Source organism: Chiloscyllium plagiosum, unplaced genomic scaffold (genome assembly GCF_037043375.1).
Source record: "Chiloscyllium plagiosum isolate Xiang-an unplaced genomic scaffold, Cpla_swu_hap1 HiC_scaffold_13, whole genome shotgun sequence".
NCBI classification, from domain to species: domain Eukaryota; kingdom Metazoa; phylum Chordata; class Chondrichthyes; order Orectolobiformes; family Hemiscylliidae; genus Chiloscyllium; species Chiloscyllium plagiosum.
The window spans coordinates 77,097,649-77,123,424 of NW_028270151.1; the positions used below are offsets into that span (position 1 = coordinate 77,097,649).

At 42.5% G+C, this 25,776-nt stretch overlaps 1 protein-coding gene across 1 annotated transcript in view; it reads left to right on the top strand.

Moving 5' to 3' along the window:
- Positions 1-1,683: 1,683 nt before the first annotated feature.
- Positions 1,684-25,776, top strand: part of LOC122555772 (vitamin K-dependent protein C-like) — a 54,108-nt gene continuing 30,015 nt past the window's right edge. The window contains exons 1-4 of the mRNA XM_043701894.2: positions 1,684-1,834; positions 18,348-18,429; positions 19,246-19,406; positions 23,945-23,969. Coding sequence (XP_043557829.1) covers positions 18,363-18,429; positions 19,246-19,406; positions 23,945-23,969 — 253 coding nt within the window. The 5' untranslated portion in view covers positions 1,684-1,834; positions 18,348-18,362. The remainder of the gene's footprint in view (positions 1,835-18,347; positions 18,430-19,245; positions 19,407-23,944; positions 23,970-25,776) is intronic.

The window sequence follows — 25,776 nt, forward strand, 5'->3', positions numbered from 1 at the left end:
AGATCTAGGGGGCACAGCTTAAAAGTAAGGGGTCTGAATTTAACGCAGAGACGAGGAATATCTTCTCGCAAAGGGTTATTACTCTTTGGACTGCTACTCCACAGAGAGCAGTTGTCATTGAATATATTCAAACTTAGTTAGACTGACCTTTGATCAACAAGGGAGTTATTAGAAACAAGGCAGGAAATTGGAGTAAAAGCCATAATGAGATAACCATATCTAATGGTGTAGCAGGATCGAAGGGCTGACTGGCCTGATGACATTTAGACTCTTAGGATTCCTGATGGAGGGCTTTTGCCCGCAATGTCAATTTTCCTGCTGCTCGGATGCTGCCTGACCTACTGTGCTTTTCCAGCACTACTCTAATCCCCAGCATCTGCAGTATCCACTTTCGCCCATTTTACTCAGTGCAACCCACCCACAGCATATCATGCATTACTTGCTTTTGAGATAAAGCAAAACCTGATATTTTAAATAATAATCTGTGGATAGATTTTAAAATTTAAAGATTTTTAAAAAGTCATGGGGGCAACCTTTTTGCGTATGGAGTGGTTCATGTGTGGAATGAACTTTCTGAGGATGTGGTGAAAGCAGGTACAGTTACAACATTTAAAAGATGTTTGGATAAATACATGACTAATAAATATTTGCACGGATTTGGGCCTAATGCAGGCGTATGAAACTAGTTTAGTTTCGGATTGTGGTCAGCATGGGCTAGTTGGACTGAAGGTTGTGTTTCTGTGCTGTATGACTCTATGACTTCTGCAGGTCCCAGCTAACCAGCCTGGGAATGACCACACGGGCCTGTTTTATTTTCATGGATCTAGGTAATCAGAGAGACACTATCTAGTGGTACCATTTACAGCAACGAATCCTGAAGCTACTTTCCAGCCAAGGGCTATCTGCTGTCTTTACAGATTCTCTCACTGGAAAGGCTTTGAATTTTTTTTGTCCTTCTTCCATTGAGACATTCCCTTTAATTGACCTGTCACTTTAAATCAGACTATCATGCAGTGCATCACTGTTACCAGTGGTGTCATTCGTTTGAGTTTGATATTAAGATTTGTGAACAACACTGCAAAGGATTGCATGCCACAGAATTGAATATACTTGTGTTTCAGATCTGTCTTAACTAAATTGGACATGATCAATAAATGAGATTGATATATTAGCTCAATCAATCAATCTTAACCTTTCTAAAGGTCCCTTTCCATTTTGTGTGTTGAGGAATTTTACTCACAACTGGTTCAGCCTAAAGTGATCTTTCATTTCCCGGCTTGATCACTTTCATGTTATTTGCACAAAAACTCTAATTCTTCAAATGATTTTTGGAGAATTATTATGCCTCTGCTGTGTCCTCTTCAGAGTCGTTCATGATCTGGCACAATGACAGTACGGACTATGTGGCAGAGTGTTGGGAATCAGAGATTACAGAACAAGCCGTGAGCACAAGTTCATGGTCAACGGTGGCCTCAGTTGAGGGGCTCACTATGGGAACATGCTGCTCTTGAAACTCATTTAAGCAGAGACAGTGTATTTCACAGCAATTTAGCCACCTTGCGCTGCACTAATGACCTATCATGGTAAATCAGAGAATCCTTATAAGAGATGAAGATGCTGGTTGAACAAAATGTCCTCAAACTGCTTGAACATTTGTCAGTCGTCGGTTATTTACCCATGAACACGGCCTGCTCTGCTACAGTGCTCTGAGTAAATATTTGAAGTTAGTCATTAACTGAGTATTTTCAGAGGTTTAGTTGGGTTCACCAAGCCAAAACGCCTTCCGATGTAAAGTGTTACAACTGGATTTTTGTGGACAAATTTATTTTTGAAGGTACAACAAAACGAAGTGTTCTAACCTTCAATTCAACTTTGATTGTAAAAGCAGAGATCTGGACTTTCACAGAGATGTACCATAGCCTGTGCGGTGGGTCAGTGATATCCTCAGGCCTGTGCGGTGGGTCACTGATATCCTCAGGCCTTTGCGGTGGGTCAGTGCAATCCTTAGATCTGTGCGGTGAGTCAGTGATATCCTCAGGCCTGTGCGGTGGGTCAGTGATATCCTCTGACCTGTACATGGATCAGTGATATCCTCAGGCCTGTGCGGTGGGTCAGTACATCCTCAGCCCTGTGCAGTGGGTTGGTGATATCCTTAGACCTGTGTGGTGCGTCCGTGATATCCTTAGACCTGTGCGGTGGATCAGTGATATCCTCGGGCCTGTGCGGTGGGTCAGTGTATCCTCAGGCCTATGCAGTGGGTCAGTGATATCCTTAGACCTGTGAGGTGGGTCAGTGATATCTTCCGGACTGTGCGGTGGGTCCATGATATTCTCAGGCCTGTGCAGACAGTCCATGATATCTTGGGCCTGTGAAATGGGTCAGTGATATCCTTGGGCCTGTGCGGTGGGTCAGTGATGTCTTCTGGGCTGTGCAGTGTGTCCATGATATCCTCAGGCCAATGCAGTGGGTCAGTGATATCTTGGGCCTGTGCAATGGGTCAGTGATATCTCAGACCTGTGCGGTGGGTCAGAGATATTCTCGGGCCTGTGCAATGGGTCAGAGATATCCTCGGGCCCGTGCGGTGGGTCAGAAATATCCTCGGGCCTGTGCAGTGGGTCAGTGATATCCTCGGGCCTGTGTGGTGGGTCAGTGATATCTCGGGCCTGTGCGGTGGGTCAGTGATATCCTCAGGCCTGTACAGACAGTCAGTGATATCCTTGGGCCTGTGCGGTGGGTCAGTGATGTCTTCTGGACTGTGCAGTAGGTCTGTGATATCCTCAGGCCTATGCGGTGGGTCAGTGATATCCTCAGGCCTGTACAGACAGTCAGTGATATCCTCGGGCCTGTGCAGCTGATCACTGACATCCTTGAGCGTATGCAAACCGTCAGTGATATCCTCCAGCCTAATCGGGGGTGAGTGATAACCTCAGTCCTGAGCAGATTGTCACTACTGATTAAACAAATGATCTGATGTGAAGGTATGGCAAATTCAATGGAATAATAGGTAATTCTATTGAAAATGTTTCAAAGTATTTGACATATTCGTCAAAAGTGAATTGTTTTACTGAATCGGTCAGACTGGATTATTGCTGTCGTGTGCGAGAGTGGCTCAGATCTGGAATGCACTGCTTGAGAGTATCGTTGAAGAGGTATATTTGGAGTGTCAAAAGGAATTGGTTAAGCCTCTAAAGATTTGTAGGACTGTGGAATAGAGATGTAGGAATGGGCCTGGCTGAGTTACTGTTGACAGTCAGCCGAGTGATCTTCTCTGTGTGGTAACCATTCTATGACGTTTTGAACATTTAGGACACATCCTGCAACATTCTGCTTCTACATATTCGGGCTGTTTTTTTATTTAGGTCTTACTTTACCAACGTTAGCAGAAATGATCTTGGTTACCTTGGCTTTACTCCCGAAATTTTCTTCTCTCTTTCCACTTTGCCATCATCTTTTATAAATATTGTCAGATCCATCATTCCAACCTAGCCCTCTGTCACCTCCCTGAACCACTCCTAACAGTAAGGGTCAATTTGTCTCATTGTTTGCTTTTTAAAGTACTCTGGGCCATCTCCAACACTTTTTTAAAAATATTATAAATACACATTATGATGTATCACGTAGAATGTGCAGCCCAGATACAGGTAATGACCCAATATTTATGAAGTAGCATTCCAACAGTTTGTTAAGTAAGATGTTAATGGATGTTAAACTATGTCAGTGCAGGATATTTGGCTTGTTTAAGACTTTGTCAAGAAAGAAAACTTTGATCTAAGACCTTGCATAATGTTGGGCAATAATGCAATCTGTAAAATATTCCACTCCATTTGAGGACATTGGATTCTTTCCTGGAGCCCATCTATGGGGAAGACTGCTCCATTGATCAGGAATTTTTATCAATAAAAATTCCTGATCAATCAGCAGTTACATATTAGGTACAGTAAAGGAGTGACTCCATGAGGAACTGCCCAAATCAGAACTTGTCAAAGTAATTGAATATCTTACTATTGTGCAATCTCCTTTGTTTTGGGCCTCCCAGACCATGCAAATTAGGTATGTTTATTTAAGAAGGGGAAATTGAAAAGAGACCTTTTGTGTTAAAGTGGTGCAGCAGAAGCAGAAACAAAATCAAAGGCAAGTCACTGGTGAAGGATCAAAATCTAGGTAAATAGAGTTGGAGGATATAATGCAGTTTATTAAGATAGTAAAACAGATTCACAAAGAAAGGGAGCAAAGATTGAAAAGAGAGCTTGGGTGCAATGTTGACTAGAAAAGGGTTTAACAGAAGACATGATAAAGGAAACAGGTAAGAAGCAAACCAAAAAAAGATGAATGATAGACTTGAGTTGAATAGGTGGCAAAATGAGTTGGAAATCATATGGTGCATTTAAAATAAGATTTTTATAGAGTCATACAGCATTGAAATAGACTCTTTAGTCCAACTCGTCCATGCCAACCAAGTTTCCCAAATTGAACTAATCCCATTGCATGTGTTTGGCCCATATCCCTCTGAACCTTTCCTATTCATACACCTGTCCAAATGTCTTTTGGATGTTGTAACTGTACCTGCATCTACCACTTCTTCTGGCAGTTCATTCCACATATAAACTACCCCTCTGTGAGAAAAAGTTGTCCCTTGGGTCCCTTCTAAATTTTTCTCCTCTCACCTTAGAAATATGCCATCTAGTTTTGATCTCTCAGTCAGTGGGTTATGATATATAAAAATTTCAATGATCAATAAACTGAAATAAAGACTTGAGTTTAGAGATGAAAGTACAAGAACTTTCCATAAACAAGAGAGTTGTCAACAGGAAGATAGTGTAAAGATGCTGTTGGAAGTGGTCTATAAGCCCCCTAATTTAATAGTAGGACAGAGAATAAATTGCTGGATGATGAGGGTATGTAACAACTGTAGTACATGGATTATACATGTACAAAGGGATAGATTGACAAAGGAAAACTTCACAGAGTCATTTTGGAACAATTTCCTAGAACCCATATGTTATGGAATCAATCCAGCTATTTTGAATCTGGTGATGAGTCAAATTTAATATATGTCAGAGGACAAGATCCCCTCGGAAACACGGCCATAACATGGTGGAACATAGCATGTAGTTTGAGAGGGAGGAGCTTGGGTTGGACGAGAAAACAGAAACTGCCAAAGAAATTCAGCAGGTCTGGCAGCACCTGTGGAGATAGAAGGAGAGTTACTGTTTTGAGTTAACATTAACTCTGCTTTCTCTCCACAGATGCTGACAGATCTGTGTTTCTCCAGCAATTTCTGTTTTTAAATCAGATAGTCAGTATCCACAGTTCTTTCTTTTATATTTGGGTTAGAAACAACTGTGCTGAGCTTAAATGAGGGCAGAGCTGACTGGAGTGGACAGGGATAGGAACTTAGCAGCAAAGATAGTTGAGGATCAACAGCAGATGCTAATACATTCTAGTGAGGAAGCAAGATTCTAGGAAGGGGATAAGCCAAACATTGTAAACTAGAAATATTTACATAAGCATCAAGTTGAAAGGAAAAACATACAACATAGCAAAGATTAGTGGTAATCAACTGTTTAAAAACCAACAAAAGATGGCCAAAAGAAAAGAAAGGAAATAAATTTTGGGGTAAACTTGAAAGTAATATCAAGAGAGACAGTAAGAGTTTCTTGAAACATATAAAAAGAAAGACAAAAGCCAAACTGAACATAGACCCCTTAGAGAATGAGGCTGGGAAAATAATAAAAGGGAACCAGGAAATGGTCAAGGAGTTGAATAAATACTCAGCATCTGTCTTCACAGTAGTGGACGCTAAGAGCATTCCAAAAATACTAAATAATCAAGGAGGAGAGGAAATGAATACAATAACTATTACGAGAGAAGAGGTGCGAGGGAAGACCAATGGAAATAATGGACCAAGGGTTGTCATTGAACTCATCCCCACTGACCAGATTTCCTAAACTGAACTAGACCTAATGAGATGCATCGTAGGATTTTAAAGGAAGTAACTACAGAGACAGTGGACGTACTAGAAGTAATCTTCCAGAAATCCTTAAATTCTAAAAATGTTCCAGAAGGTTGGAAAACTGCCAATGTGGCATTTTTATTTAAAGATGGGAGGCAAAAAAAAACAAGGTATTGAGAAGGCAGTTGGCTTAAAGCCTGTAATTGGCAAAATGTTAGTGTTATAAAGGATGTAATAGTAGAATATTTGAAAAGATATAATGTGATCAAGCAGAGCTAGTTTGGTTTCACGAATGGGAAATAATGGCTGACAAGTTTATTAGAATTCTTTGACAAGGTAACAAACATGATAGCAGCAGCTGTAATATGTTTGGCTTTTAGAAGATGTTTTATAAGGTTCCATACATTAGGTTACTTAACAACATAACAGCCCATAGTGTTGGAGTTAGTAGAGAACATAGAACATTACAGTGCAGAACAGGCCCTTCGGCCCTCAATGTTGTGCCAACTTGTGGAACCAATCTGAAGCCCATCTATCCTACACTATTCCATTTTCATCCATGTGTTTATCCAATTACCATTTAAATGCCCCTAAAGTTGGCGAGCCTACTATAGTTGCAAGCAGTGCATTCCACATCTCTACTCCTCTCTGAGTAAAGAAACAATCTTTAATCATCTGTCTGATATCTATCACCCCTCAATTTAAAGCTATGAACCCTTGTGCTAGTGATCACCATCCGAGGAAAAAGGCTCTCACTGTCCACCCTATCTAACCCTCTGATTATGTTAAATGTCTCAATTAAGTCACCTCTCAATCTTCTCTCTAATGTAAATATCCTCGGCCTTTCCTCTCAAAACCTTCCCTCCATACCAGGCAACATCCTCGTAAATCTCCTCTGAACCTTTTCCAAAGCTTCCACATCCTTCCTATAATGCGGTGACAAGAACTACACATTGTGACTGCACCAGAGTTTTGTACAGCTGCAGCATGACCTCGTGGCTCTGAAACATAATCCCTCTACCAATAAAAGCTAACACACCATATCCCTTCTTAAAAACCCTATCAACCTGGGTAGCAAATTTCAGGGATCTGCATACATGGACACTGAGATCTCTTTACTCATCTACACTACCAAGAATCTTATCATTAGCTCAGTACTCTTCATTCCTATTGCTCCTTCCGATGTGAATCACTTCACACCTTTCCGCATTAAACTCCTGTTACCATTCAGCCCAGCTCTGCAGCTTATCTATGTACCTCTGTAACCTGCAACATCCATTAGCTCCATCCATGACTCCACCAATCTTAGTGTCATTTGCAAATTTACTAGCCCATCCTTCTATGCCCTCGTCTAGGTCATTCATAACAAAACAGAAGTGGACCCAAAACAGATCCTTGCAGTATACCACGAGTAACTGAACTCCAGGATGAACATTTCCCATCAACCACCACCCTCTGTCTTCTTTCAGCTAGCCAATTTCTGATCCAAACCACTAAATCACTCTCAATCCCATGCTTCTGTATATTGTTCAATAGCCTACCGTGGGGAAACTTATCAAATGCCTTACTGAAATCTATATGCACTACATCAACTGCTTTACCCTCATCCACCTGTTTGGTCACCTTACCAAAGAACCCAATAAGGTTTGTGAGGCATGACCTACCCTTCACAAAACTGTGTTGAGTATCCCTAATCAGCTTATTCCTCTCTAGATGATTATAAATCCTATCTCTTATAACCTTTTCCAACACTTTACCCACAACCAAAGTAAGGCTCACTGGTCTATACTTACTAGGGCTGTCTCTACTCCCCTCCTTAACAAGGGGACAAAATTTGCTATCTTCCAGTCTTCTGGCACTATTCCTGTAGACAATGACGACATAATGATCAAAGCCAAAGGCTCGGCAATCTCGTCCCTGGCTTCCCAGAGAATCCTAGGATAAATCCCTTCCAGCCCAGGCATTTTTCACACTTTGCAGAATTGCTAACGCCTCCTCCTCGTGAACCTCAATCCCATCTAGTCTAGTAGCCAATATTCTCCTCCGCAATATTGTCTTTTTCCAGTGTAAATACTGATGAAAAATATTCATTTAAAGCTTCCCCATCTCTTCAGACTCCATGCACAACTTCCCACTGCTATTCTTGATTCGCCCTAATCTTTCTCTCATCATTCTTTTATTCCTGATATGCCTACAGAAAGCTTTGTGGTTTTCCTTGATCCGATCTGCCAGTGACTTATCATGTCCCCTCCTTGCTCTTCATCGCTCTTTAGGTCTTTCCTGGCTAACTTGTAACTCTCAAGCGCCCTAACTGAGCCATCACGTCTCATCCTAATATGAGCCTTCCTCTGCCTCTTGACAAGAAATTCAACTTCTTTAGTAAATCATGGCTCCCTCGCTCGACCACTTCGTCCCAGCCTGACAGGTGCATACTTACCAAGGACACAGCTATTTCTTGAGTAAGTTCCACATTTCAATTGTGCCCATCCCCTGCAGTTTCCTTCCCCATCCAATTCATCCTAAATCTTGCCTAATCTTGTCATAATTGCCTTTCCCCTAGCTATAACTCTTGCCCTGTGGTATATACCACTCTCTTTCCATCGCTAAAGTAAATCTAACCGAATTGTGGTCACTATCACCAAAGTGCTCACCTACCTCCAAATCTAATACCTGGCCTAGTTCATTACCCAGTACAAATCCAAAATGGCCTCACCTCTTGTTGGCCTGTCTACATACTGTGTCAGGAAACCTTCCTGCACACATTGGACAAAAACTGACACATCTAAAGTACTCGCACTATAGTATTTCCAGTCAATATTTGGAAAGTCAAAGACCACCATAACAACTAGCCTGTTACTCTCACTCCTATCCAGGATTATCTTTGCTGTCCTTTCCTCAACATCTCTGGAACTATTCGGAGACCTCTCCTTCCCTGTTTCTAATCTCAGTCCATACCACCTCAGTAAACAAGTCCTCAAACATCCTTTATGCCACCGTAATACTGTCCTTGACTTAACAATGCCATACCTCCCGCTCTCTTACCACCTTCCCTGTTCTTACTGGAACATCTAAATCCCAGAACCTGCAACAACCATTCCTGTCCCTGCTCTATCCATGTCTCTGAAATGGCCACAACATTAAAGTAGATACACTTCAAACCACCTTCCTGCTTGCCGGTGAACTATTGTGACCTTGAAACCTCATTTCTGAACTCACTACTCTCAATCTCCTGGACACTGGAACTACATTTTCGGTTCCCATCCCTGTGCTGAATTAGTTTAAACTATCCTGAAGAGCATTAGCAAATCTCCCCCCCAGGATATTGGTACCCCTCCAGTTCAGATGTAGACCATTCTGTTAATTGAGGTCCCACCTACCTCAGAATGAGCCCCAATTATTCTGGTATCCGAAATACTCCCTCCAGTACCATCCCTGTCACCACGTATTCAACTCGTCTCTTTCCCTATTCCCCGCCTCACTAGCACATGGCACGGGCAACAAACCAGAGATAACAACTCTCTTTGTTCAAGTTCTAAGCTTCCACCCTAGTTCCCTGAATTTCTGTCTGAAATCCTCATCCCTTTTCCTTCCTATGTCATTAGTGCCTATGTGGATCACAACTTGGGGCTGCTCCCCCTCAAGGATCCCGAATACACAATCCATGACATCATGAACCCTGGGAGGCAACTAACCAACTGTGAGTCTTTTGTTTCCATAGGACCTCCTATCTGTTCTTCTAACTATGGAGCCCCAATGACTAACACTCTGCTCCTCTCCCCCCTTCCCTTCTGAACAACAGGGACAGACTCTGTGCCAGAGACCTGTACCCCATGGCTTACCCCGGTAAGTCATCCTCCCCAACAGTATACTTGTTATTGAGGGGAATGACCACAGGGGATCCTGCACTGCCTGTCGGTTGCCTTTCCATCCCCTGACAGTAACCCATCTGCCTGTTTCTTGTACCTGAGGTGTGAGTACCTCTCAGTAACTCCTCTCAAGAGCCCCCTCTGAATAATCCAAAGTACATCCAGCTCCAGTTCCAGTTCCCTAAAGCGGTTTTGGAGTTTGGAGCTGGATGTGGGTGCACTTCCCGCAGATGAAGCCAGCAGGGACACAAGTGGTGACTCTTACCTCCCACATTCTGCAGGAGGAACGTTCAACTGCCGTAACCACCACTCCCACTATTCTAAATTCCCAAAGAGACTGTACAAAAATAAAGAATAAAAAAAAACTAGTACCTTACCAATCCGGCACACAGAACCTTTCTTTGGTTAAACAAGGAGGATGGGAGGGAGAGACTATGTAGGTAGTGTTTTGAGTAATGCAACCACCCAAATATATTACTTCACTTCCTCAGCAGTCCCATGTCTGCTCCTGCTCAGCGTATGCTCCACTTATTCATGAGGAAAGTTTCTAAATCAGGGATTCACCTTCCCATCAGCCCCACACTTCCACTCTTCCTGCTGCTGAATCAAAAACGGAGGGCCCCAACACTCAAGGTAAGGTTTTAAATCAGGGATTCACATTCCGGCAGGCTCCTGGCCGACGCTCCCACTCTTCCTGCTGCTGAAACAAAAGCAAAATTAGCATGAAATATATATTAGCATGAATCAAAGATTGGTTAACAAAGAAGACATAGCATTGGAATAAGGGTTTTTTTTTCCAGGAGAGAAACTTGTGGGATACCATGTTATCAGTGCGGGGGACACAATAATTTACAACATAGATTAATGGTGTGGATAAGAAAAGTGAATTACTGGAGCCAAGTTTGTAGATGACCACAAAATAGATGAGAAGACAAGTGGTAAGGATGACACACAGAATCTGCTGAGGAATACAGGTGAAGCAAATGGCCAGAAACTTGACAGATGGAACATAAAGTGGGGAAATGTGTGGTCATTCTCTTTGGCAGGAAGAATAGAGGAGCTGAATGTTGTTTAAATGGAGAAAGACTGCACAAAGCTGTGGGATACAGGAATTTGGGAGTCCTTGTGCATCGATCTCAGAAAACTAACAATCCAAGTTCACTATGTAAAGGGAAAGCAAATGGCCTTTATTTCAAAGAGAATGGAGTATAACAATAAAAATAAAGATGTTTTGCTAAAACTATACAAGGCTTTAATGAGACTGCAGCTGAAATACTGTGATTGGTTTTGGTCCTTTTTTGGAGCTGGCATTTCCAGAGTTCACATAATTCAGAGAATAGTGCTTAGGCAAACAAAAGACATGCAAGTAGTGGATGAATTATCAACAACAAAATAACTGATTTATAAAGCTTCTTTATCATGGACTGGCAACCTCAGTGACTGAAACTGCAGAGATGCAGTATTGTTGTCAATACCTGGCAAGTTTTTCAGCTCAGTGCTCCTCAATAGATTGAAACAGAAGTAGACAGTTAGTGTTTGCAGTGTGGTAGAACATGTTGCAAGCGGATCTTTAGGCTCAGAGGTGCCATAAACAGAGACTAGATTAGCAACTTCATGAATCCCTGAATCTTTCTTTCATTTTAGCTTTGGAGAATGTAGTCAGAGGGAAATTGAAAAACAAATTGTAAGGAGATCTCAGCTATCTGTAAGAATAATAGGGTAGTTATTTTAACTTTTCAAACATAGACTGGGACTGCCATAGCGTTAAAGGTTTAGATGGAGAGGAATTTGTTAAGTGTGTACAAGACAATTTTCTGATTCAGTATGTGGATGTAACTACTAGAGAAGGTGCAAAACTTGACCTACTCTTGGGAAATAAGGCAGGGTAGGTGACTGAGGTGTCAGTGGGGTAGCACTTTGGGGCCAGCGACCATAGTTCTATTCGTTTCAAAATAGTGATGGAAAAGGATATACCAGATCTAAAAGTTGAAGTTCTAAATTGGAGAAAGGCCAATTTTGACGGTATTAGGTAAGAACTTTCAAAAGCTGATTAGAGGCAGATGTTTGCAAGTAAAGGGACGGCTGGAAAATGGAAAGCCATCAGAAATGAGATAACAAAAATCCAGAGAAAGTATATTCCTGTCAGGGTGAAAGGGAAGGCTGGTAGGTATAGGGAATGCTGGATGACTAAAGAAATTGAGGGTTTGGTTAAGAAAAAGAAGGAAGCATATGTCAGGTACAGACTGGATAGATCGAGTGAATCCTTAGAAGGGTATAAAGAAAGTAGGAGTATACTTAAGGAGGAAATCAGGAGGTCAAAATGGGGGCATGAGATAACTTTGGCAAATAGAACATTACAGTGCAGTACAGGCCCTTAGAATTAAGGAGAATCCAAAGGGGTTTTACAAATATATTAAGGACAAAAGGGTAACTAGGGAGAGAATAGGGCCCCTCAAAGATCAGCAAGGCGACCTTTGTGTGGAGCCACAGAAAATGGGGGAGATACTAAATGAATATTTTGCATCAGTATTTACTGTGGAAAAGGATATGGAAGATATAGAGTGGAGGGAAATAGATGGTGACATTTTTCAAAATGTCCAGATTACAGAGGAGGAAGTGCTGAATGTCTTGAAACGGTTAAAGGTGGATAAATCCCCAGGACCTGATCAGGTGTACCCAAGAACTCTGTGGGAAGCTAGAGAAGTGATTGCTGGGCCTCTTGCTGAGATATTTGTATCATCGATAGTCACAGGTGAGGTGCCAGAAGACTGGAGGTTGGCAAATGTGGTGCCACTATTTAAGAAGGGTGGTAAAGACAAGCCAGGGAACTATAGACTGGTAAGCCTGACCTTGGTGGTGGGCAAGTTGTTGGAGGGAATCCTGAGGGACAGGATGTACATGTATTTGGAAAGGCAAGGACTGATTCGGGATAGTCAACATGGCTTTGTGCGTGGGAAATCATGTCTCTCAAACTTGATTGAGTTTTTTGAAGAAGTAACAAAGACGATTAATGAGGGCAGAGCAGTAGATGTGATCTATATGGACTTCAGTAAGGCGTTCAACAAGGTTCCCCATGGGAGACTGGTAAGCAAGGTTAGATCTCATGGAATACAGGGAGAACTAACCATTTGGATACAAAACTGGCTCAAAGGAAGAAGCCAGAGGGTGGTGGTGGAGGGTTGTTTTTCAGACTGGAGGCCTGTGACCAGTGGAGTGCCACAAGGATTGGTGCTGGGCCCTCTACTTTTTGTCATTTACATAGATGATTTGGATGCGAGCATAAGAGGTACAATTAGCAAGTTTGCAGTTGACACCAAAATTGGAGGTGTAGTGGACAGCGAAGAAGGTTAAAGCTGAAAATGTGTTGCTGGAAAAGCGCGGCAGGTCAGGCAGCATCCAAGGAACAGGAGAATCGACGTTTCGGGCATAAGCCCTTCTTCAGGAATGAGGAAAGTGTGTCCAGCAGGCTAAGATAAAAGGTAGGGAGGAGGGACTTGGGGGAGGGGCGTTGGAATTGCGATAGATGGAGGGAGGTCAAGGTGAGGGTGATAGGCCGGAGTGGGGTGGGGCGGAGAGGTCAGAAAGAAGATTGCAGGTTAGGAAGGCGGTGCTGAGTTCGAGGGATTTGACTGAGACAAGGTGGGGGGAGGGGAAATGAGGAAACTGGAGAAATCTGAGTTCATCCCTTGTGGTTGGAGGGTTCCCAGGCAAAAGATGAGGTGCTCTTCCTCCAACCGTCGTGTTGCCATGGTCTGGCGATGGAGGAGTCCAAGGACCTGCATCTCCTTGGTGGAGTGGGAGGGGGAGTTAAAGTGTTAGCCTACGGGGTGGTTGGGTTGGTTGGTCCGGGTGTCCAGGAGGTGTTCTCTGAAACGTTCCGCAAGTAGCCGGCCTGTCTCCCCAATGTAGAGGAGGCCACATTGGGTGCAGCGGATGCAATAGATGATGTGTGTGGAGGAGCAGGTGAATTTGTGGCGGATATGGAAGTGTCCCTTGGGGCCTTGGAGGGAAGTAAGGGGGAAGGTGTGGGCGCAAGTTTTGCATTTCTTGCGGTTGCAGGAGAAGGTGCCGGGAGTGGAGGTTGGGTTGGTGGGGGGTGTGGACCTGATGAGGGAGTCACGGAGGGCGTGGTCTTTTCGGAACGCTGATAGGGGAGGGGAGGGAAATATATCCCTGGTGGTGGGGTCCGTTTGGAGGTGGCGGAAATGACGGCGGATGATACATTGTACATGGAGGTTGGTGGGGTGGTAGGTGAGGACCAGTGGGGTTCTGTCCTGGTGGTGATTGGAGGGGCGGGACTCAAGGGCAGAGGAGCGGGAAGTGGAGGAGATGTGGTGGAGGGCATCGTCGACTACGTCTGGCGGGAAATTGCGGTCCTTGAAGAAGGAGGCCATCTGGGTTGTACGGTTTTGGAACTGGTCCTCCTGGGAGCAGATGCGGCGGAGACGAAGGAATTGTGAATATGGGATGGCGTTTTTACAGGGGGCAGGGTGGGAGAAGGTGTAGTCTAGGTAGCTGTGGGAGTCGGTCGGTTTATAGTAAATGTCCGTGTCGATTCGGTCACCCGAGATAGAAATGGAAAGGTCTAGGAAGGGGAGGGAGGAGTCTGAGACGGTCCAGGTGAATTTGAGGTCGGGGTGGAAGGTGTTGGTTAATCCAGGTGAATTTGAGGTCGGGGTTACCTCAGATTACAACAGGATCTGGACCAGATGGGCTAATGGGCTGAGAAGTGGCAGATGGAGTTTAATTCAGATAAATGCGAGGTGCTGCATTTTGGGAAAGCAAATCTTAGCAGTACTTATACACTTCATGGTAAGGTCCTAGGGAGTGTTGCTGAACAAAGCGACCTTGGAGTGCAGGTTCATAGCTCCTTGAAAGTGGTGTCGCAGGTAGATAGCATAGTGAAGAAGGCGTTTGGTATGCTTTCCTTTATTGGTTTGAGTATTGAGTACAGGAGTTGGGAGGCCATGTTGCGGCTGTACAGGACATTGGTTAGGCCACTGTTGGAATATTGAATGCAATTCTGGTCTCCTTCCTATCGGAAAAATGTTGTGAAACTTAAAAAGGTTCAGAAAAGATTTACAAGGATGTTGCCAGGGTTGGAGGAGCTACAGGGAGAGGCTGAAGGCAAATGTTAAGAGTTTGTGAGTCCATTCAGTATCCTAACAACAATTGGGTAGAAACTGTTGTGAATCCGGCTGGTGCGTGTTCAGGCTTCTGTACCTTCTCCCCAATGGTAGAGGTTGTCGAAAAACATTGCCAGGGTGGGATGGATCTTTGAGAATGCTGGTGGCCTTTCCTTGACAGCGGGCCTGGTAGATGGATTCTACAGATGGGACGATGGCCTTTGTGATTATCCAGGCCGAGTTCACTATAAATGTCTCCAATCTTGAATGGTGCAGTTGCCATACCAGGTAGTGATACATCCAGACAGAATGCTCTCAGCACACCATAAAAGTTGGTAGAGTATTTGCCATCATGCCAAATTTCCTGAGCTGCCTGATGAGGAAGAGACGTTGTTGGGCCTTTGTAACCAGTGCGTCCACATGAACGGCCCAAGAAAGCTTGTTGTGGATGACCAGTGGAGTTTGACACTATCCACTCGTTCCACCTCTGTGCTGTTAATGTGTAGGGGGACATGAGTAACATCACGTCAAAAGTCAATAAAGAGTTCCTTAGTTTTGCTGGCATTGAGAGCAAGGTTGTTCTCAGTGCACCAATTTTCCAGGTCTTCCACCTCCCATCTGTAGTCTGTTTCGTCGCCACCTGAGATTCAAACGACTATGGTGGTGTCATTAACGAACTTGTAAATGGCATTAGTCTGGTATTTGGCGATGCGGTCATGGGTATACAGTGAGTACATAGGGGGCTGAGTACGCACCCCTGGGGGCTCCAGTGTTGAGTGTAGCAAGGATGAAATATTGTCCCCAATCTTCACTGATTGTGGCCTGTGGGTCAGGAAACTGAGGATCCAGTTGCAGAGAATGGGGCTTAGTCTGAGATCACTGTTTAGTAATCAGTCTCGAGGGGATAATAGTGTTGAAGGCTGAACTGTACTCAATGAGTAGGATTCTTCCGTAGCTGTTCTTGGTGTCAAGGTATTCTAGGGAAGAGTGAAGGGCAAGTGATATGGCATCTGACACGGATCTGTTGGTCTCGTTAGGCAAATTGGATTGGGTCAAGAGTAGTGGGGAGGCTAGAGTTGATGAATGCCATGACCAGCCTTTCAAAGCACTTTATGACCATGGGATAGACATTAAGACATGCTGCATGAGCCTTCTTAGGCACAGGGATGATGTTGGCCCTCTTGAAACAGGCAGGCACAGTGGCCTGCTGCAGGAGAGGTTGAAGATGTCCAAGAAGACCTCTGTCGGTTGATCTGCACATGCTCTGAGTGCACGGCCTGGTACTCCATTTAGTCCTATCGCTTTCATTGGACTCACATGAAGGGAAACTGATCTGACCTCTGATGCAGTGACTGTTGAGTTAGGTTTGTCAGGACGAGTCGGAATGAGTGTTACCTCTCCCCCGAAATTTTGCTCAAAGTGAGCATAGAAGGTGTTCAGGCGATTTGGGAGGGATGTGTCATTGTCTGCTATCTTGCACTGTCTCTTTTTAGAACCTATGATGTCATTCAGTCCTTGCCATAGTCACCGGGTGTCTGTCTGGGTCTCTAGTTTGGATCAGTATTGGTCCTTGACTGTCCTAATGGCTCTGCGAAGGTCATACTTGGATTCCTTATATTTGAGTGGGTCTCCTGATCTGAAGGCCTCACACCTGGTTTTTAGCAGGTTCTGTATGTCCTGGTTCACCCAGGGTTTCCTGTTGGGGAACACAGGGATCGACTTCCTCGGTATGCAGTCCTCCACACACTTGCTGATAAAGTCTATGACGGTGGTGGTGGACTCGCCCAAGGTACCTGCGGACTGTTTGAACATGGCCCAATCAGACAATTCCAGACAGCACCAGAGTTTATCCTTTGCCTCCTGACCAGCACTAGACCTGTATCTGCAAGAGGGTCTCCTGCTTGAGCTTTTGCCTGTAAGCTGCGAGAAGAAACATGGCATTGTGGTTGGAGTTCCTGAAATGTGGGCGGGGGATGGAGCAGTAGGCATCTTTCACAGTGGTGTAGCAGTGGTCTAAAATATTTGGGCCCCTGGTGGGGCAGGTAATGTTCTGATGGTACTTGGGCAACACCTTCCCTGAATTGGCTTAATTGAAGTTGCCAGTTACAATAAACAGAGCCTCGGGATGTTCCATCTCCAAGGTGTTAGTGGTGAAGTACAGCACATCCAGAGCTTCCCTAACCTTTGCTTGTGGCAGTATGTACACAGCAGTTAGTATAGCTGCAGTAAATTCCCGTAGTAGATAGAAGGGGGGCACTTGATGGTGAGGGATTCAAGCAACTCTAAAAAAGCCCTAGGGACCCATGTAACTTAGAAAGCTCCTTAATCCGCAGCATAAAAGTGATTGGAAAAGCTTAAATGGATCATCTGACCATGGTATCTGCATGATCAGTAGAGATTGAGTTTAACTAAGTGCAGTATCTTGGCTTCATTTGTTCTTTCTTAATGTCACTTAGTGTATATTGATGTATTGGGAGTTCGTGTACATGAAATGTAGAGATCAAAGCGGATTGATATATGAAATGTGAACAAAATACTGTCAGACTGAATCACAGAATGGGATGTACGTCAGTTCTTATATTGAATCATGACCTCAATAAAGACTCATATAAAGACTTATTGCACACGTTATGTGCAATACCTGAGCATTCATGTCAGATTGTGTAACATAAGCTCGCTATAGACTTGATTGTGTATTGTTCCAAGCTGCTGCCATTGGAAGATCAGAGAGTCACCACCTTGTCTTTGAGAGCCACTGTTGAAAGGGGCTTCAGGTATGTCACATATTTCAGCATTTAGTTCTGAAGAAGGCCTCATGTCCATGGAAAGGAGACTGGTTACTCCCTGTAAGTTGCTTGGTGTAGCTCGTGCCCTTCATGGGAACACTCAACTAATACAGTAGGCTGCTGTCATGCATACATAAATGCTGCAATTTGTGGCCAACATCTCTGGATATGGAGTTACACAAGGTCAGTCATACTGCAAGACAGACTGATGTTCTCAGAGGAATATCAGCTGTCATCAAACCTTCAAACCATTGGGGAACCTCTTGGAATTTCACAATCAGAAAATCAAAGCACAGGATAACCAAAACAAGCCTGCAAAGGGGGTGAGTCATACATTTTTCCAGTGTTGACATATTTGTTTGGCAAATGTGTTTTTTGAACTGATTTTGATTTTGGATTTGTTGTGATATGAGGATAAAACTCATGAGTTTGCAATAATAAACAAAAAATCTGTAACAACAATATGGGGTAATGTAAAAGAAACTATAGAAATGCACAGGCTCAGAAGAGATGGGTACATTTGTTGAAACATTGAAGAGCAAGGACAGAAATCTTTAAGGCATTACCTGATTAGTTATTATCCCATACCGCATAACATATTCCTTTCCCATTGCAGGCGAGAGCTTGAAGAATGAAGAAGATCTGGTGCTTAATATTTCTCATGGCTGCATGTTATATGAAAGGGTCCAGGTCCTCAGGTCAGTGTGAGATATTAATATTTATTGTGTTGCATACATGGCACTTACTCTTAATATAGATAACAGATTATCCTCGTACAAATGGTACATTGTCTTGATACAGTGGGAGCATTCATAGGTGTGGACTACATACTGCCTTTGTGCACACAGTACCCAATCTTGGGACAAATGGCATATTGGCCTCATGCAGGTGAAGAATTACCTTGTGTGAATCTACATTGTTCTTGTACGAGTGGCACCCTGAACTGGGTAGAGATGGTCTTGATATTGTTCATTCCCTTGGTACCATAATAACCCACAAAATAAGCTTCCAAACAAGCAAGATCACCAACTTCCACCTTTGTAAGATTGCTTAACTCTGCCACTGCCTCAACTGTTTCTATTATCTCTAGATTTGATCATTTCCATGTTCTCCCGGCTGGCCTTCCATCTTGCACCTTACACAAACTTCAGTTTATCCAAAGTTCTGCTTCCTAACTTGCAGAAAGTCTCATTCACTCATTACCTCTGTGTTCACTTTTCTTCAATAACACCACTTCAATTGTAAAATTCTCATTTTTGTTTCCAAGTGTCTACATGGCCTGACCCTTCCCTATCTCTGCAATCTTCTCCAACCCCTCAACCCTTGGAGAGGTCTGCACTCCTCCAGTTCTGCCTCTTGTGAGTCACCAGTTTTAATGACTTTACCATTACTAATGATGTCATTAACTGTCTGGACCCTATACTCTGGTATAGATGCAACAATCCACAGTACAAATTCTACTCTTTCCTACAAGCAACAGTTTATTAAAGACAATTCCTCATTTCATTTCTCAGTCTTTTTACGAGAAAAAGATGCCAGTGATGTCTTGAGAATTAGAAAACGGGCTAATTTCATGTTTGAAGAGGTTAAACCTGGAAATTTGGAAAGAGAATGTTTTGAAGAAAAGTGCGTATTTGAAGAGGCAAACGAGATTCACAGTTCATTGGATAAAACTGTGAGTATTCTGCAGTCTCCTCAGTGTACTGGTTCATGATACACCAACAGTGATCATTTTATTAAAAATTTCCTAATATTACACTATTTCAATCATGGACTTTCATGGACACAGAAGACCAAAGGAAAGGTATCAATCTTTCTCCAATCCTAATTTAATATCCGTCCAAATATTAGAGCAGTGTCAAAGTATTGGTAAAGTTGAATGGGTTTAATGCTGTAGTGTTTACTTCAAGATTTTACAAGTCATCTTTTATTTGGTGAGAACAAAGACTACCATGCACCTCCATCTACAAGTGACGTGTAATTTATGGCTAGCTATAGCTAGGAGTAGACTAACAATGGAAGAAGTTGAAACTTTATTGCTGGAACAGCACAGCAGGTCAGGCAGCATCCAGGGAACAGGAGATTCGACGTTTCGGGCACAGGCCCTTCTTCAGGAATGAGAATGCTGCTTTTGAAAATGAGTAGCAGACTGATCATAGAATTCCTACAGTGCAGAAGAAGGCTATTCAGCCTCTCAAGTTTGCACCAACCTCCGAAGATTATCCCATGCCACCCCCTTTAACCCACATTTACTATGGCTAATCCACCTAGCCTGCTTATCTACAGGGCAATTTTAGCATGTGCAATCCATTTAAAATCTTTGGACAGCGGGAGGAAACCAGAGCACCCGGCAGAAGCCCACACAGACACGGGGAGAATGTGCAAACTCTACACAGTTACCCAAGGCTGGAATTGAATTGAAGTCCCTGGCACTGTGAGGCAGCAGTTCTAACCACTGAGCCATTGTGCTGAATCAGAACAGTAATGTCAGAGATTCCATCTCTCACTTGCCTCCTGCACCTAAATCGTATTCCAACAGCTGCACTGCCTTATGTGATCCTTAGGCAGCCATAACATTGGTGCAGTTGGCCTCAGGACCTCTGGGTAAAGTTAGGGTGATTGAGAGTTAGAAGGTAGCCAGGAAAGACCTAAAGAGAGAGCTAAGACGAGCAAGGAGGGGACATGAGAAGTTGTTGGTGGAGAGGATCAGGGAAAACCCTAAAGCTTTCTATAGGTATGTAAGGGATAAAAGAATGAGTAGAGTAAGCTTAGGGCAATCAAGGACAGTAGTGGGAAGTTGTGCGTGGAATCAGAGGAGATAGGGGAAACGCTAAATGAATATTTTTCGTCAGTATTCACACTGGAAAAAAATAATTTGGTTGAGTAGAATACTGAGAAACAGGCTACTGGACTAGATGGGATTGAGGTTCACAAGGAGAAGGTGTTAGAAATCCTGGAAAGTGTGAAAATAGATAAATCTCCTGGGCCGAATGGGATTTATCCTTGGATTCTCTAAGAAGCCGGGGAGGAAATTGTTGAGCCTTTGACTTTAATCTTTGTCATCATTGTCTACAGGAATAGTGCCAGAAGACTGGAGGATAGCTAATGCTGTCCCCTTGTTCAAGAAGGGAAGTAGAGACAACCCTGGTAATTATAGACGAGTGAGCCTTACATTGGTTGTGGGTAAAGTGTAAGAAAAGGTTATAAGAGCTATGATTTATAATCATCTAGAGAGGAATAAGTTGATTAGGGATACTCAACACAGTTTTGTGAAGGGTAGGTCATGCCTCACAAACCTTATTGGGTTACAGAGGGACATAGGTAAGCCGAGCTGGGCTGAGAGGTGGCAAATGGAGTTTAATGCAGAAAAATGTGAGGTGATTCACTTTGGAAGGAGTAACAGGAATGAAGAGCAATGGGCAAATGGTAAGATTTTTGTTAGTGTAGATGAACAGAGCGATTGCAGTGTCCATGTACATAGATCCTTCAAAGTTGCCACCCAGGTAGATAGGGTTGTTGAGAGGACATACGGAGTGTTAGCTTTTATTAGTAGAGGGATTGAGTTTCGGAATCATGACGTCATACTGGAGCTGTACAAAACTCTGGTGCAGCCACACTTGGAGTATTGTGTACAGTTCTGGTCACCGCATTATAGGAAGGATGTGGAAGCTTTAGAAAGGGTTCAGAGGAGATTTACTAGGATGTCGCCTGGTATGGAGGGAAGGTCTTATGAGGAAAGTTTGAGGGACTTGAGGCTGTTTTCATTAGAGAGAAAAAGATTATGTGGTGACTTAATTGAGACATATGATAATTAGAGGGTTAGATAGGGTGGACAGTGGGACCCTTTTTCCCAAGGATGGTGATGGCTAGCATGAGGGGGCATAGCTTCAAATTGAAGGGTGATAGATATAGGACAGATGTCAGAAGTAGTTTCTTTATTCAGAAAGTTGTAGGGGTGTGGAACGCACTGCTTGCAACAGTTGTAGACTCGCCAACTTTATGGGCATTTAAATGGTCATTGGATAGGCACATGCACGAGAATGGAATAATGTAGGTTAGATTGGCTTCAGATTGGTTTCTCAGGGTGGCGCAACATTGAGGGCTAAAGGGCCTGTACTGTGCTGTAATGTTCTACATTCTATGATAGAAATACTTGTTTCCAATCAAAACTCTCACTGGAATAATTAGTCAGGGGAAAACTCCTGCTATTTGTCACCAAGGACTCATTGTCGTAGTCAAAATGTGAACACTAGCAACAATACAAATTCTATCCAAAACTAAAACAGTAGATATCTGTGTGGTGATTCAGGTGCTGATTTCTTGTCACTACATTATGCAGAACTGTAAATTCCAGCCACCTACAGATTCTATGAAGAATACAAGAAACAGAACATAAAATAGGAAACGAAGGGCAAGGATTTGGAGATCGTGCTCCTTTAATGAGGACAGGAAGTGTTTCATTCAGAAATCTCAATTGAAGTTTGCCCATCGTCTGCCAATACACTTTTTCCAACATACAACCTGACAGCAAAATAGAAAGTGCTTGAAATTTTATTTTAGATTTCCAATCTCCATTGTAGTTTGCTTTTATTTCATATCGATTAGTCCATCATGTATCTTATTTTTAACATTTCAAGTCATGGGTTAAACAGATATGTTTAGCTTTTATGAGTTAGCTGCTTATGACAAGAGTTCAGTGTGGTAAAATTTATTTAGCTAATGATATATACATTTATCTTGTGTAGACAGGAATCATTATCTATCATTGCTGTAATCACTAAAGGCGATTCGTATAAAAAGAAAATCCCAGTAGGTCTTATTTCAGGCTTTGCCTATTAACAGTTCCTCCAATATTGAAGAGGTTCCTGTTCACATTTAAGTTGAATGTTATTAACAGTTAAAATTCTATGGATCTATTCAGGTCCAGTCAGATTTCTTAAATTAACATGCTGAATAACAAAAGAACTTTGATCTGACATGGGAAACGTTTGGCAAAATATAAATCTGATTATCCTCTTCATTACCCACAATCCTTTGGCTTCACCAAGGTAGTGTGATTGGACTTTGGGGGAAGAATCATAGCCACATGACAACAAACAAAAAGCCAATTAAGAACTTTCGAAATGGCCATCAAGAATTTGACTTCTCTATTACTTCCAGAAAAGACTTTAAATAATGAATTTGTTTTTGTGTATTCTTGTTGTCCATTTTACCTCTGGAAGTTTAACTTTAAGTGCATAAATAAATTTAATTGCTATTTAGTCTGATCAATATGATCATCAGCAATGTACATGGGAGTTGGGCAGTTCAGTTGGTTGGATGGCTGGTCTGCAGTGCAGGGTAATCCAAAAGCATGCTTCGATCCTGCACCAGCTGAGGTTACCATGAAGGACTTTCCTTTTCAACCTTTTCTGTTACCTGATGTTTGGTGACCCTCAGGTTAAACGATTACTGGTCATTTCACTCTAAAGAGAGAGCAGCCCAGAGAGAGCAGCCCTAATGTCTGGTAAGACTATGGTGACTTTACCTCTCTGGATGAGATTTTACATTTTGTAAAGAGTGTGCCATTTACCCTGTAAAAGCATAATTTGGTCTTCGTTGTAAATTTAATTAAAAGCTAATCTTTTGACAAGTAGTTTTAATCACAGTAAAGTGAAATGATTCACTGCTCGAATCATAGATGTACCGTTCATACCTGGGTTTTGTTGTATATACAAAAGGAGAAAAAAAAAATCATAAATTATAACTTCCCATATGTCCTTGACAGTAGTTTAACTCCATTAAAAAGCACAGATAAAGTTATGCTGAGTGCAGAGGTTATAAGAAATGGATAAATGGAGTTTATGGTGATTCAGTTATAATATTTAAAATTATTACAGGAATTGCAAAAGAAGTTAATGACCTTGAGAGCTCGGAATCCAAGGGAACATAAATTGTACAACATGGTGGACTGAAGGATATGGCAGGAAGGTGGTGCAGACATAATGATGAGAAAGGGGGATTTCGGAATATGGTGAAATGGTGCGAGGTGGGATAATGCACCAGAAAGAGGACTGGACTCTTCCACCTAATGGGCTTTTCTTTTAACAATCTAATGTTTCCCCCATTCCTTTCCAAGCAATGTGGAAGCTACTTTATTTCATTTCACAACATCTGAGATTGCAATCTCTTCCTGTTGATGCATCTAACCATTTTTGTACTTCTTTTTGACAGCTAATATTTTGGAACAAGTATGTTGGTAAGTAAGCTGTTCTCTGTCTATCTATAGCTTGCGAAACAATAAGAAGGAAAGAAATCATTACAAAAAGACTAAGAACACTCCAAAATTCTTTATAGACGTTCAAGTAATTTTGGAGCATAGTCACTGTTGTAGCATAGGACATGTGTCAGCCAATTTAGTTGCAGCAAGGTCCCACTAGCATTAATATGAAAATGACCAGATAATCATTTTGTGATGTTGGCTGAGGGATAGGCCAAGATATTGGATGCATCTGCCACACTCACCAGTCTTCCACAGAATAAGATCTTTCACATCCAACTAAGGGGTTAGACGGGGTTTTAGTTACCTATCTGAACCAACACCCACTCACTACTGCATTACATGTGTCAGTCAGGCAGAGGATACAGATGTTTGAACACATGTACCAACAGGTTCAAGATCAGCTTCTTCCCTGCTGTTATTAGACTGCTAAATGGACCGGTCTAATTTCAAATCAAATGTTGATCTTGCTTTGTGTACCTCCCATGCAGCCCTAACCCCATATGCCTTGCTCTGTCTAAACATCCTGTAATCTGTATGTCTTTGTTGCTATAATTTGCCTGTACTGCTCACAAAACAAGACTTTTCACTGTACTCTGGTGCATGTGACAACAGTACATCAAATCGAATCTGTCTTGATCTTTGCGATCAAACTCTGGGGTAGGATTTGAAACTACAATCTTCTGATTTAGTAATCAGTGCACTGCGCGCTGAGCCACTGCTGACATGCAAATAGAATAACATCTGTTCCAGAACAAAGAAAAGGCCATCCCTATCAAGTCAGTCCCCATGACTTTCTCTTTGTGAGTTAGCTAGTCTAATCTCATTCTTCCACTCACCTCCAATTCCTTTCAATATTCCTCTTTTTAATGCTCTTTGAGCTGCACAGCAACAGAACACAAGGTGACTTGCCATACCTCATTGTTCCTGACTGCTCCTTCTCAACAGGGAGCAGGATGTACTAATTCCCTACCAATGAGCTATTTCTGTTCTCAGCAATGTCATTATTAGGTTTTTCAACTGTGTTAGTATTGTACAGATTTGTCATTCCACCACATAAGGATGCATCATATGATAAGAATATGAGGAATGAAACTGAGTTATATGACATTATCAAAAAAAGGCCACAAAGCATATTGTGAAATTACTTTCTCAGCTGCTTAAATAAAACTGAAAGCCAAATTATTTTAATTAGGCAAAAGCTTTCATCAAATATTTACATTTACATTGATTATGTGATTTTACAATCTTAACAGTGAGAGATATTGTGTTATAGGTTATCTTTATTAACTCACTCACCAGCTCGAGGTGAAAGTGAGGACTGCAGATGCTGGAGATTAGAATCAAGATTAGAGTAGCGCTGGAAAAGCACAGCAGGTCAGGCGGCACCCAAGAACCAGGAAAATTGACGTTTCGGGCAAAAACCCTTCATTCTGATGAAGGGCTTTTGCCCGAAGCGTTGATTCTCCTGCTCCTCGGATGCTGCCTGACCTGCTGTGCTTTTCCAGCACCACTCTAATCTCATTCACCAACTCACTATATTCATTAATACCAGGTTCCCGTTCATTCATTCATAACCCTTTACTAACCCAGTATTTACTTTAACACTGCAGTTCTGTAGTATCCAAATTTGCACAGTTTCATTTATTCATTCGTATAACCACAGTTTTATAGTATCTAAATTGAAAAGCAACATTTTCAAACCCAAAACTGCATTTCCACACCTTATTAGCCCTTGCTACAAGCAGTGTGTACCTCAGCATCAAGTCTTGTAAGAACTGTATTT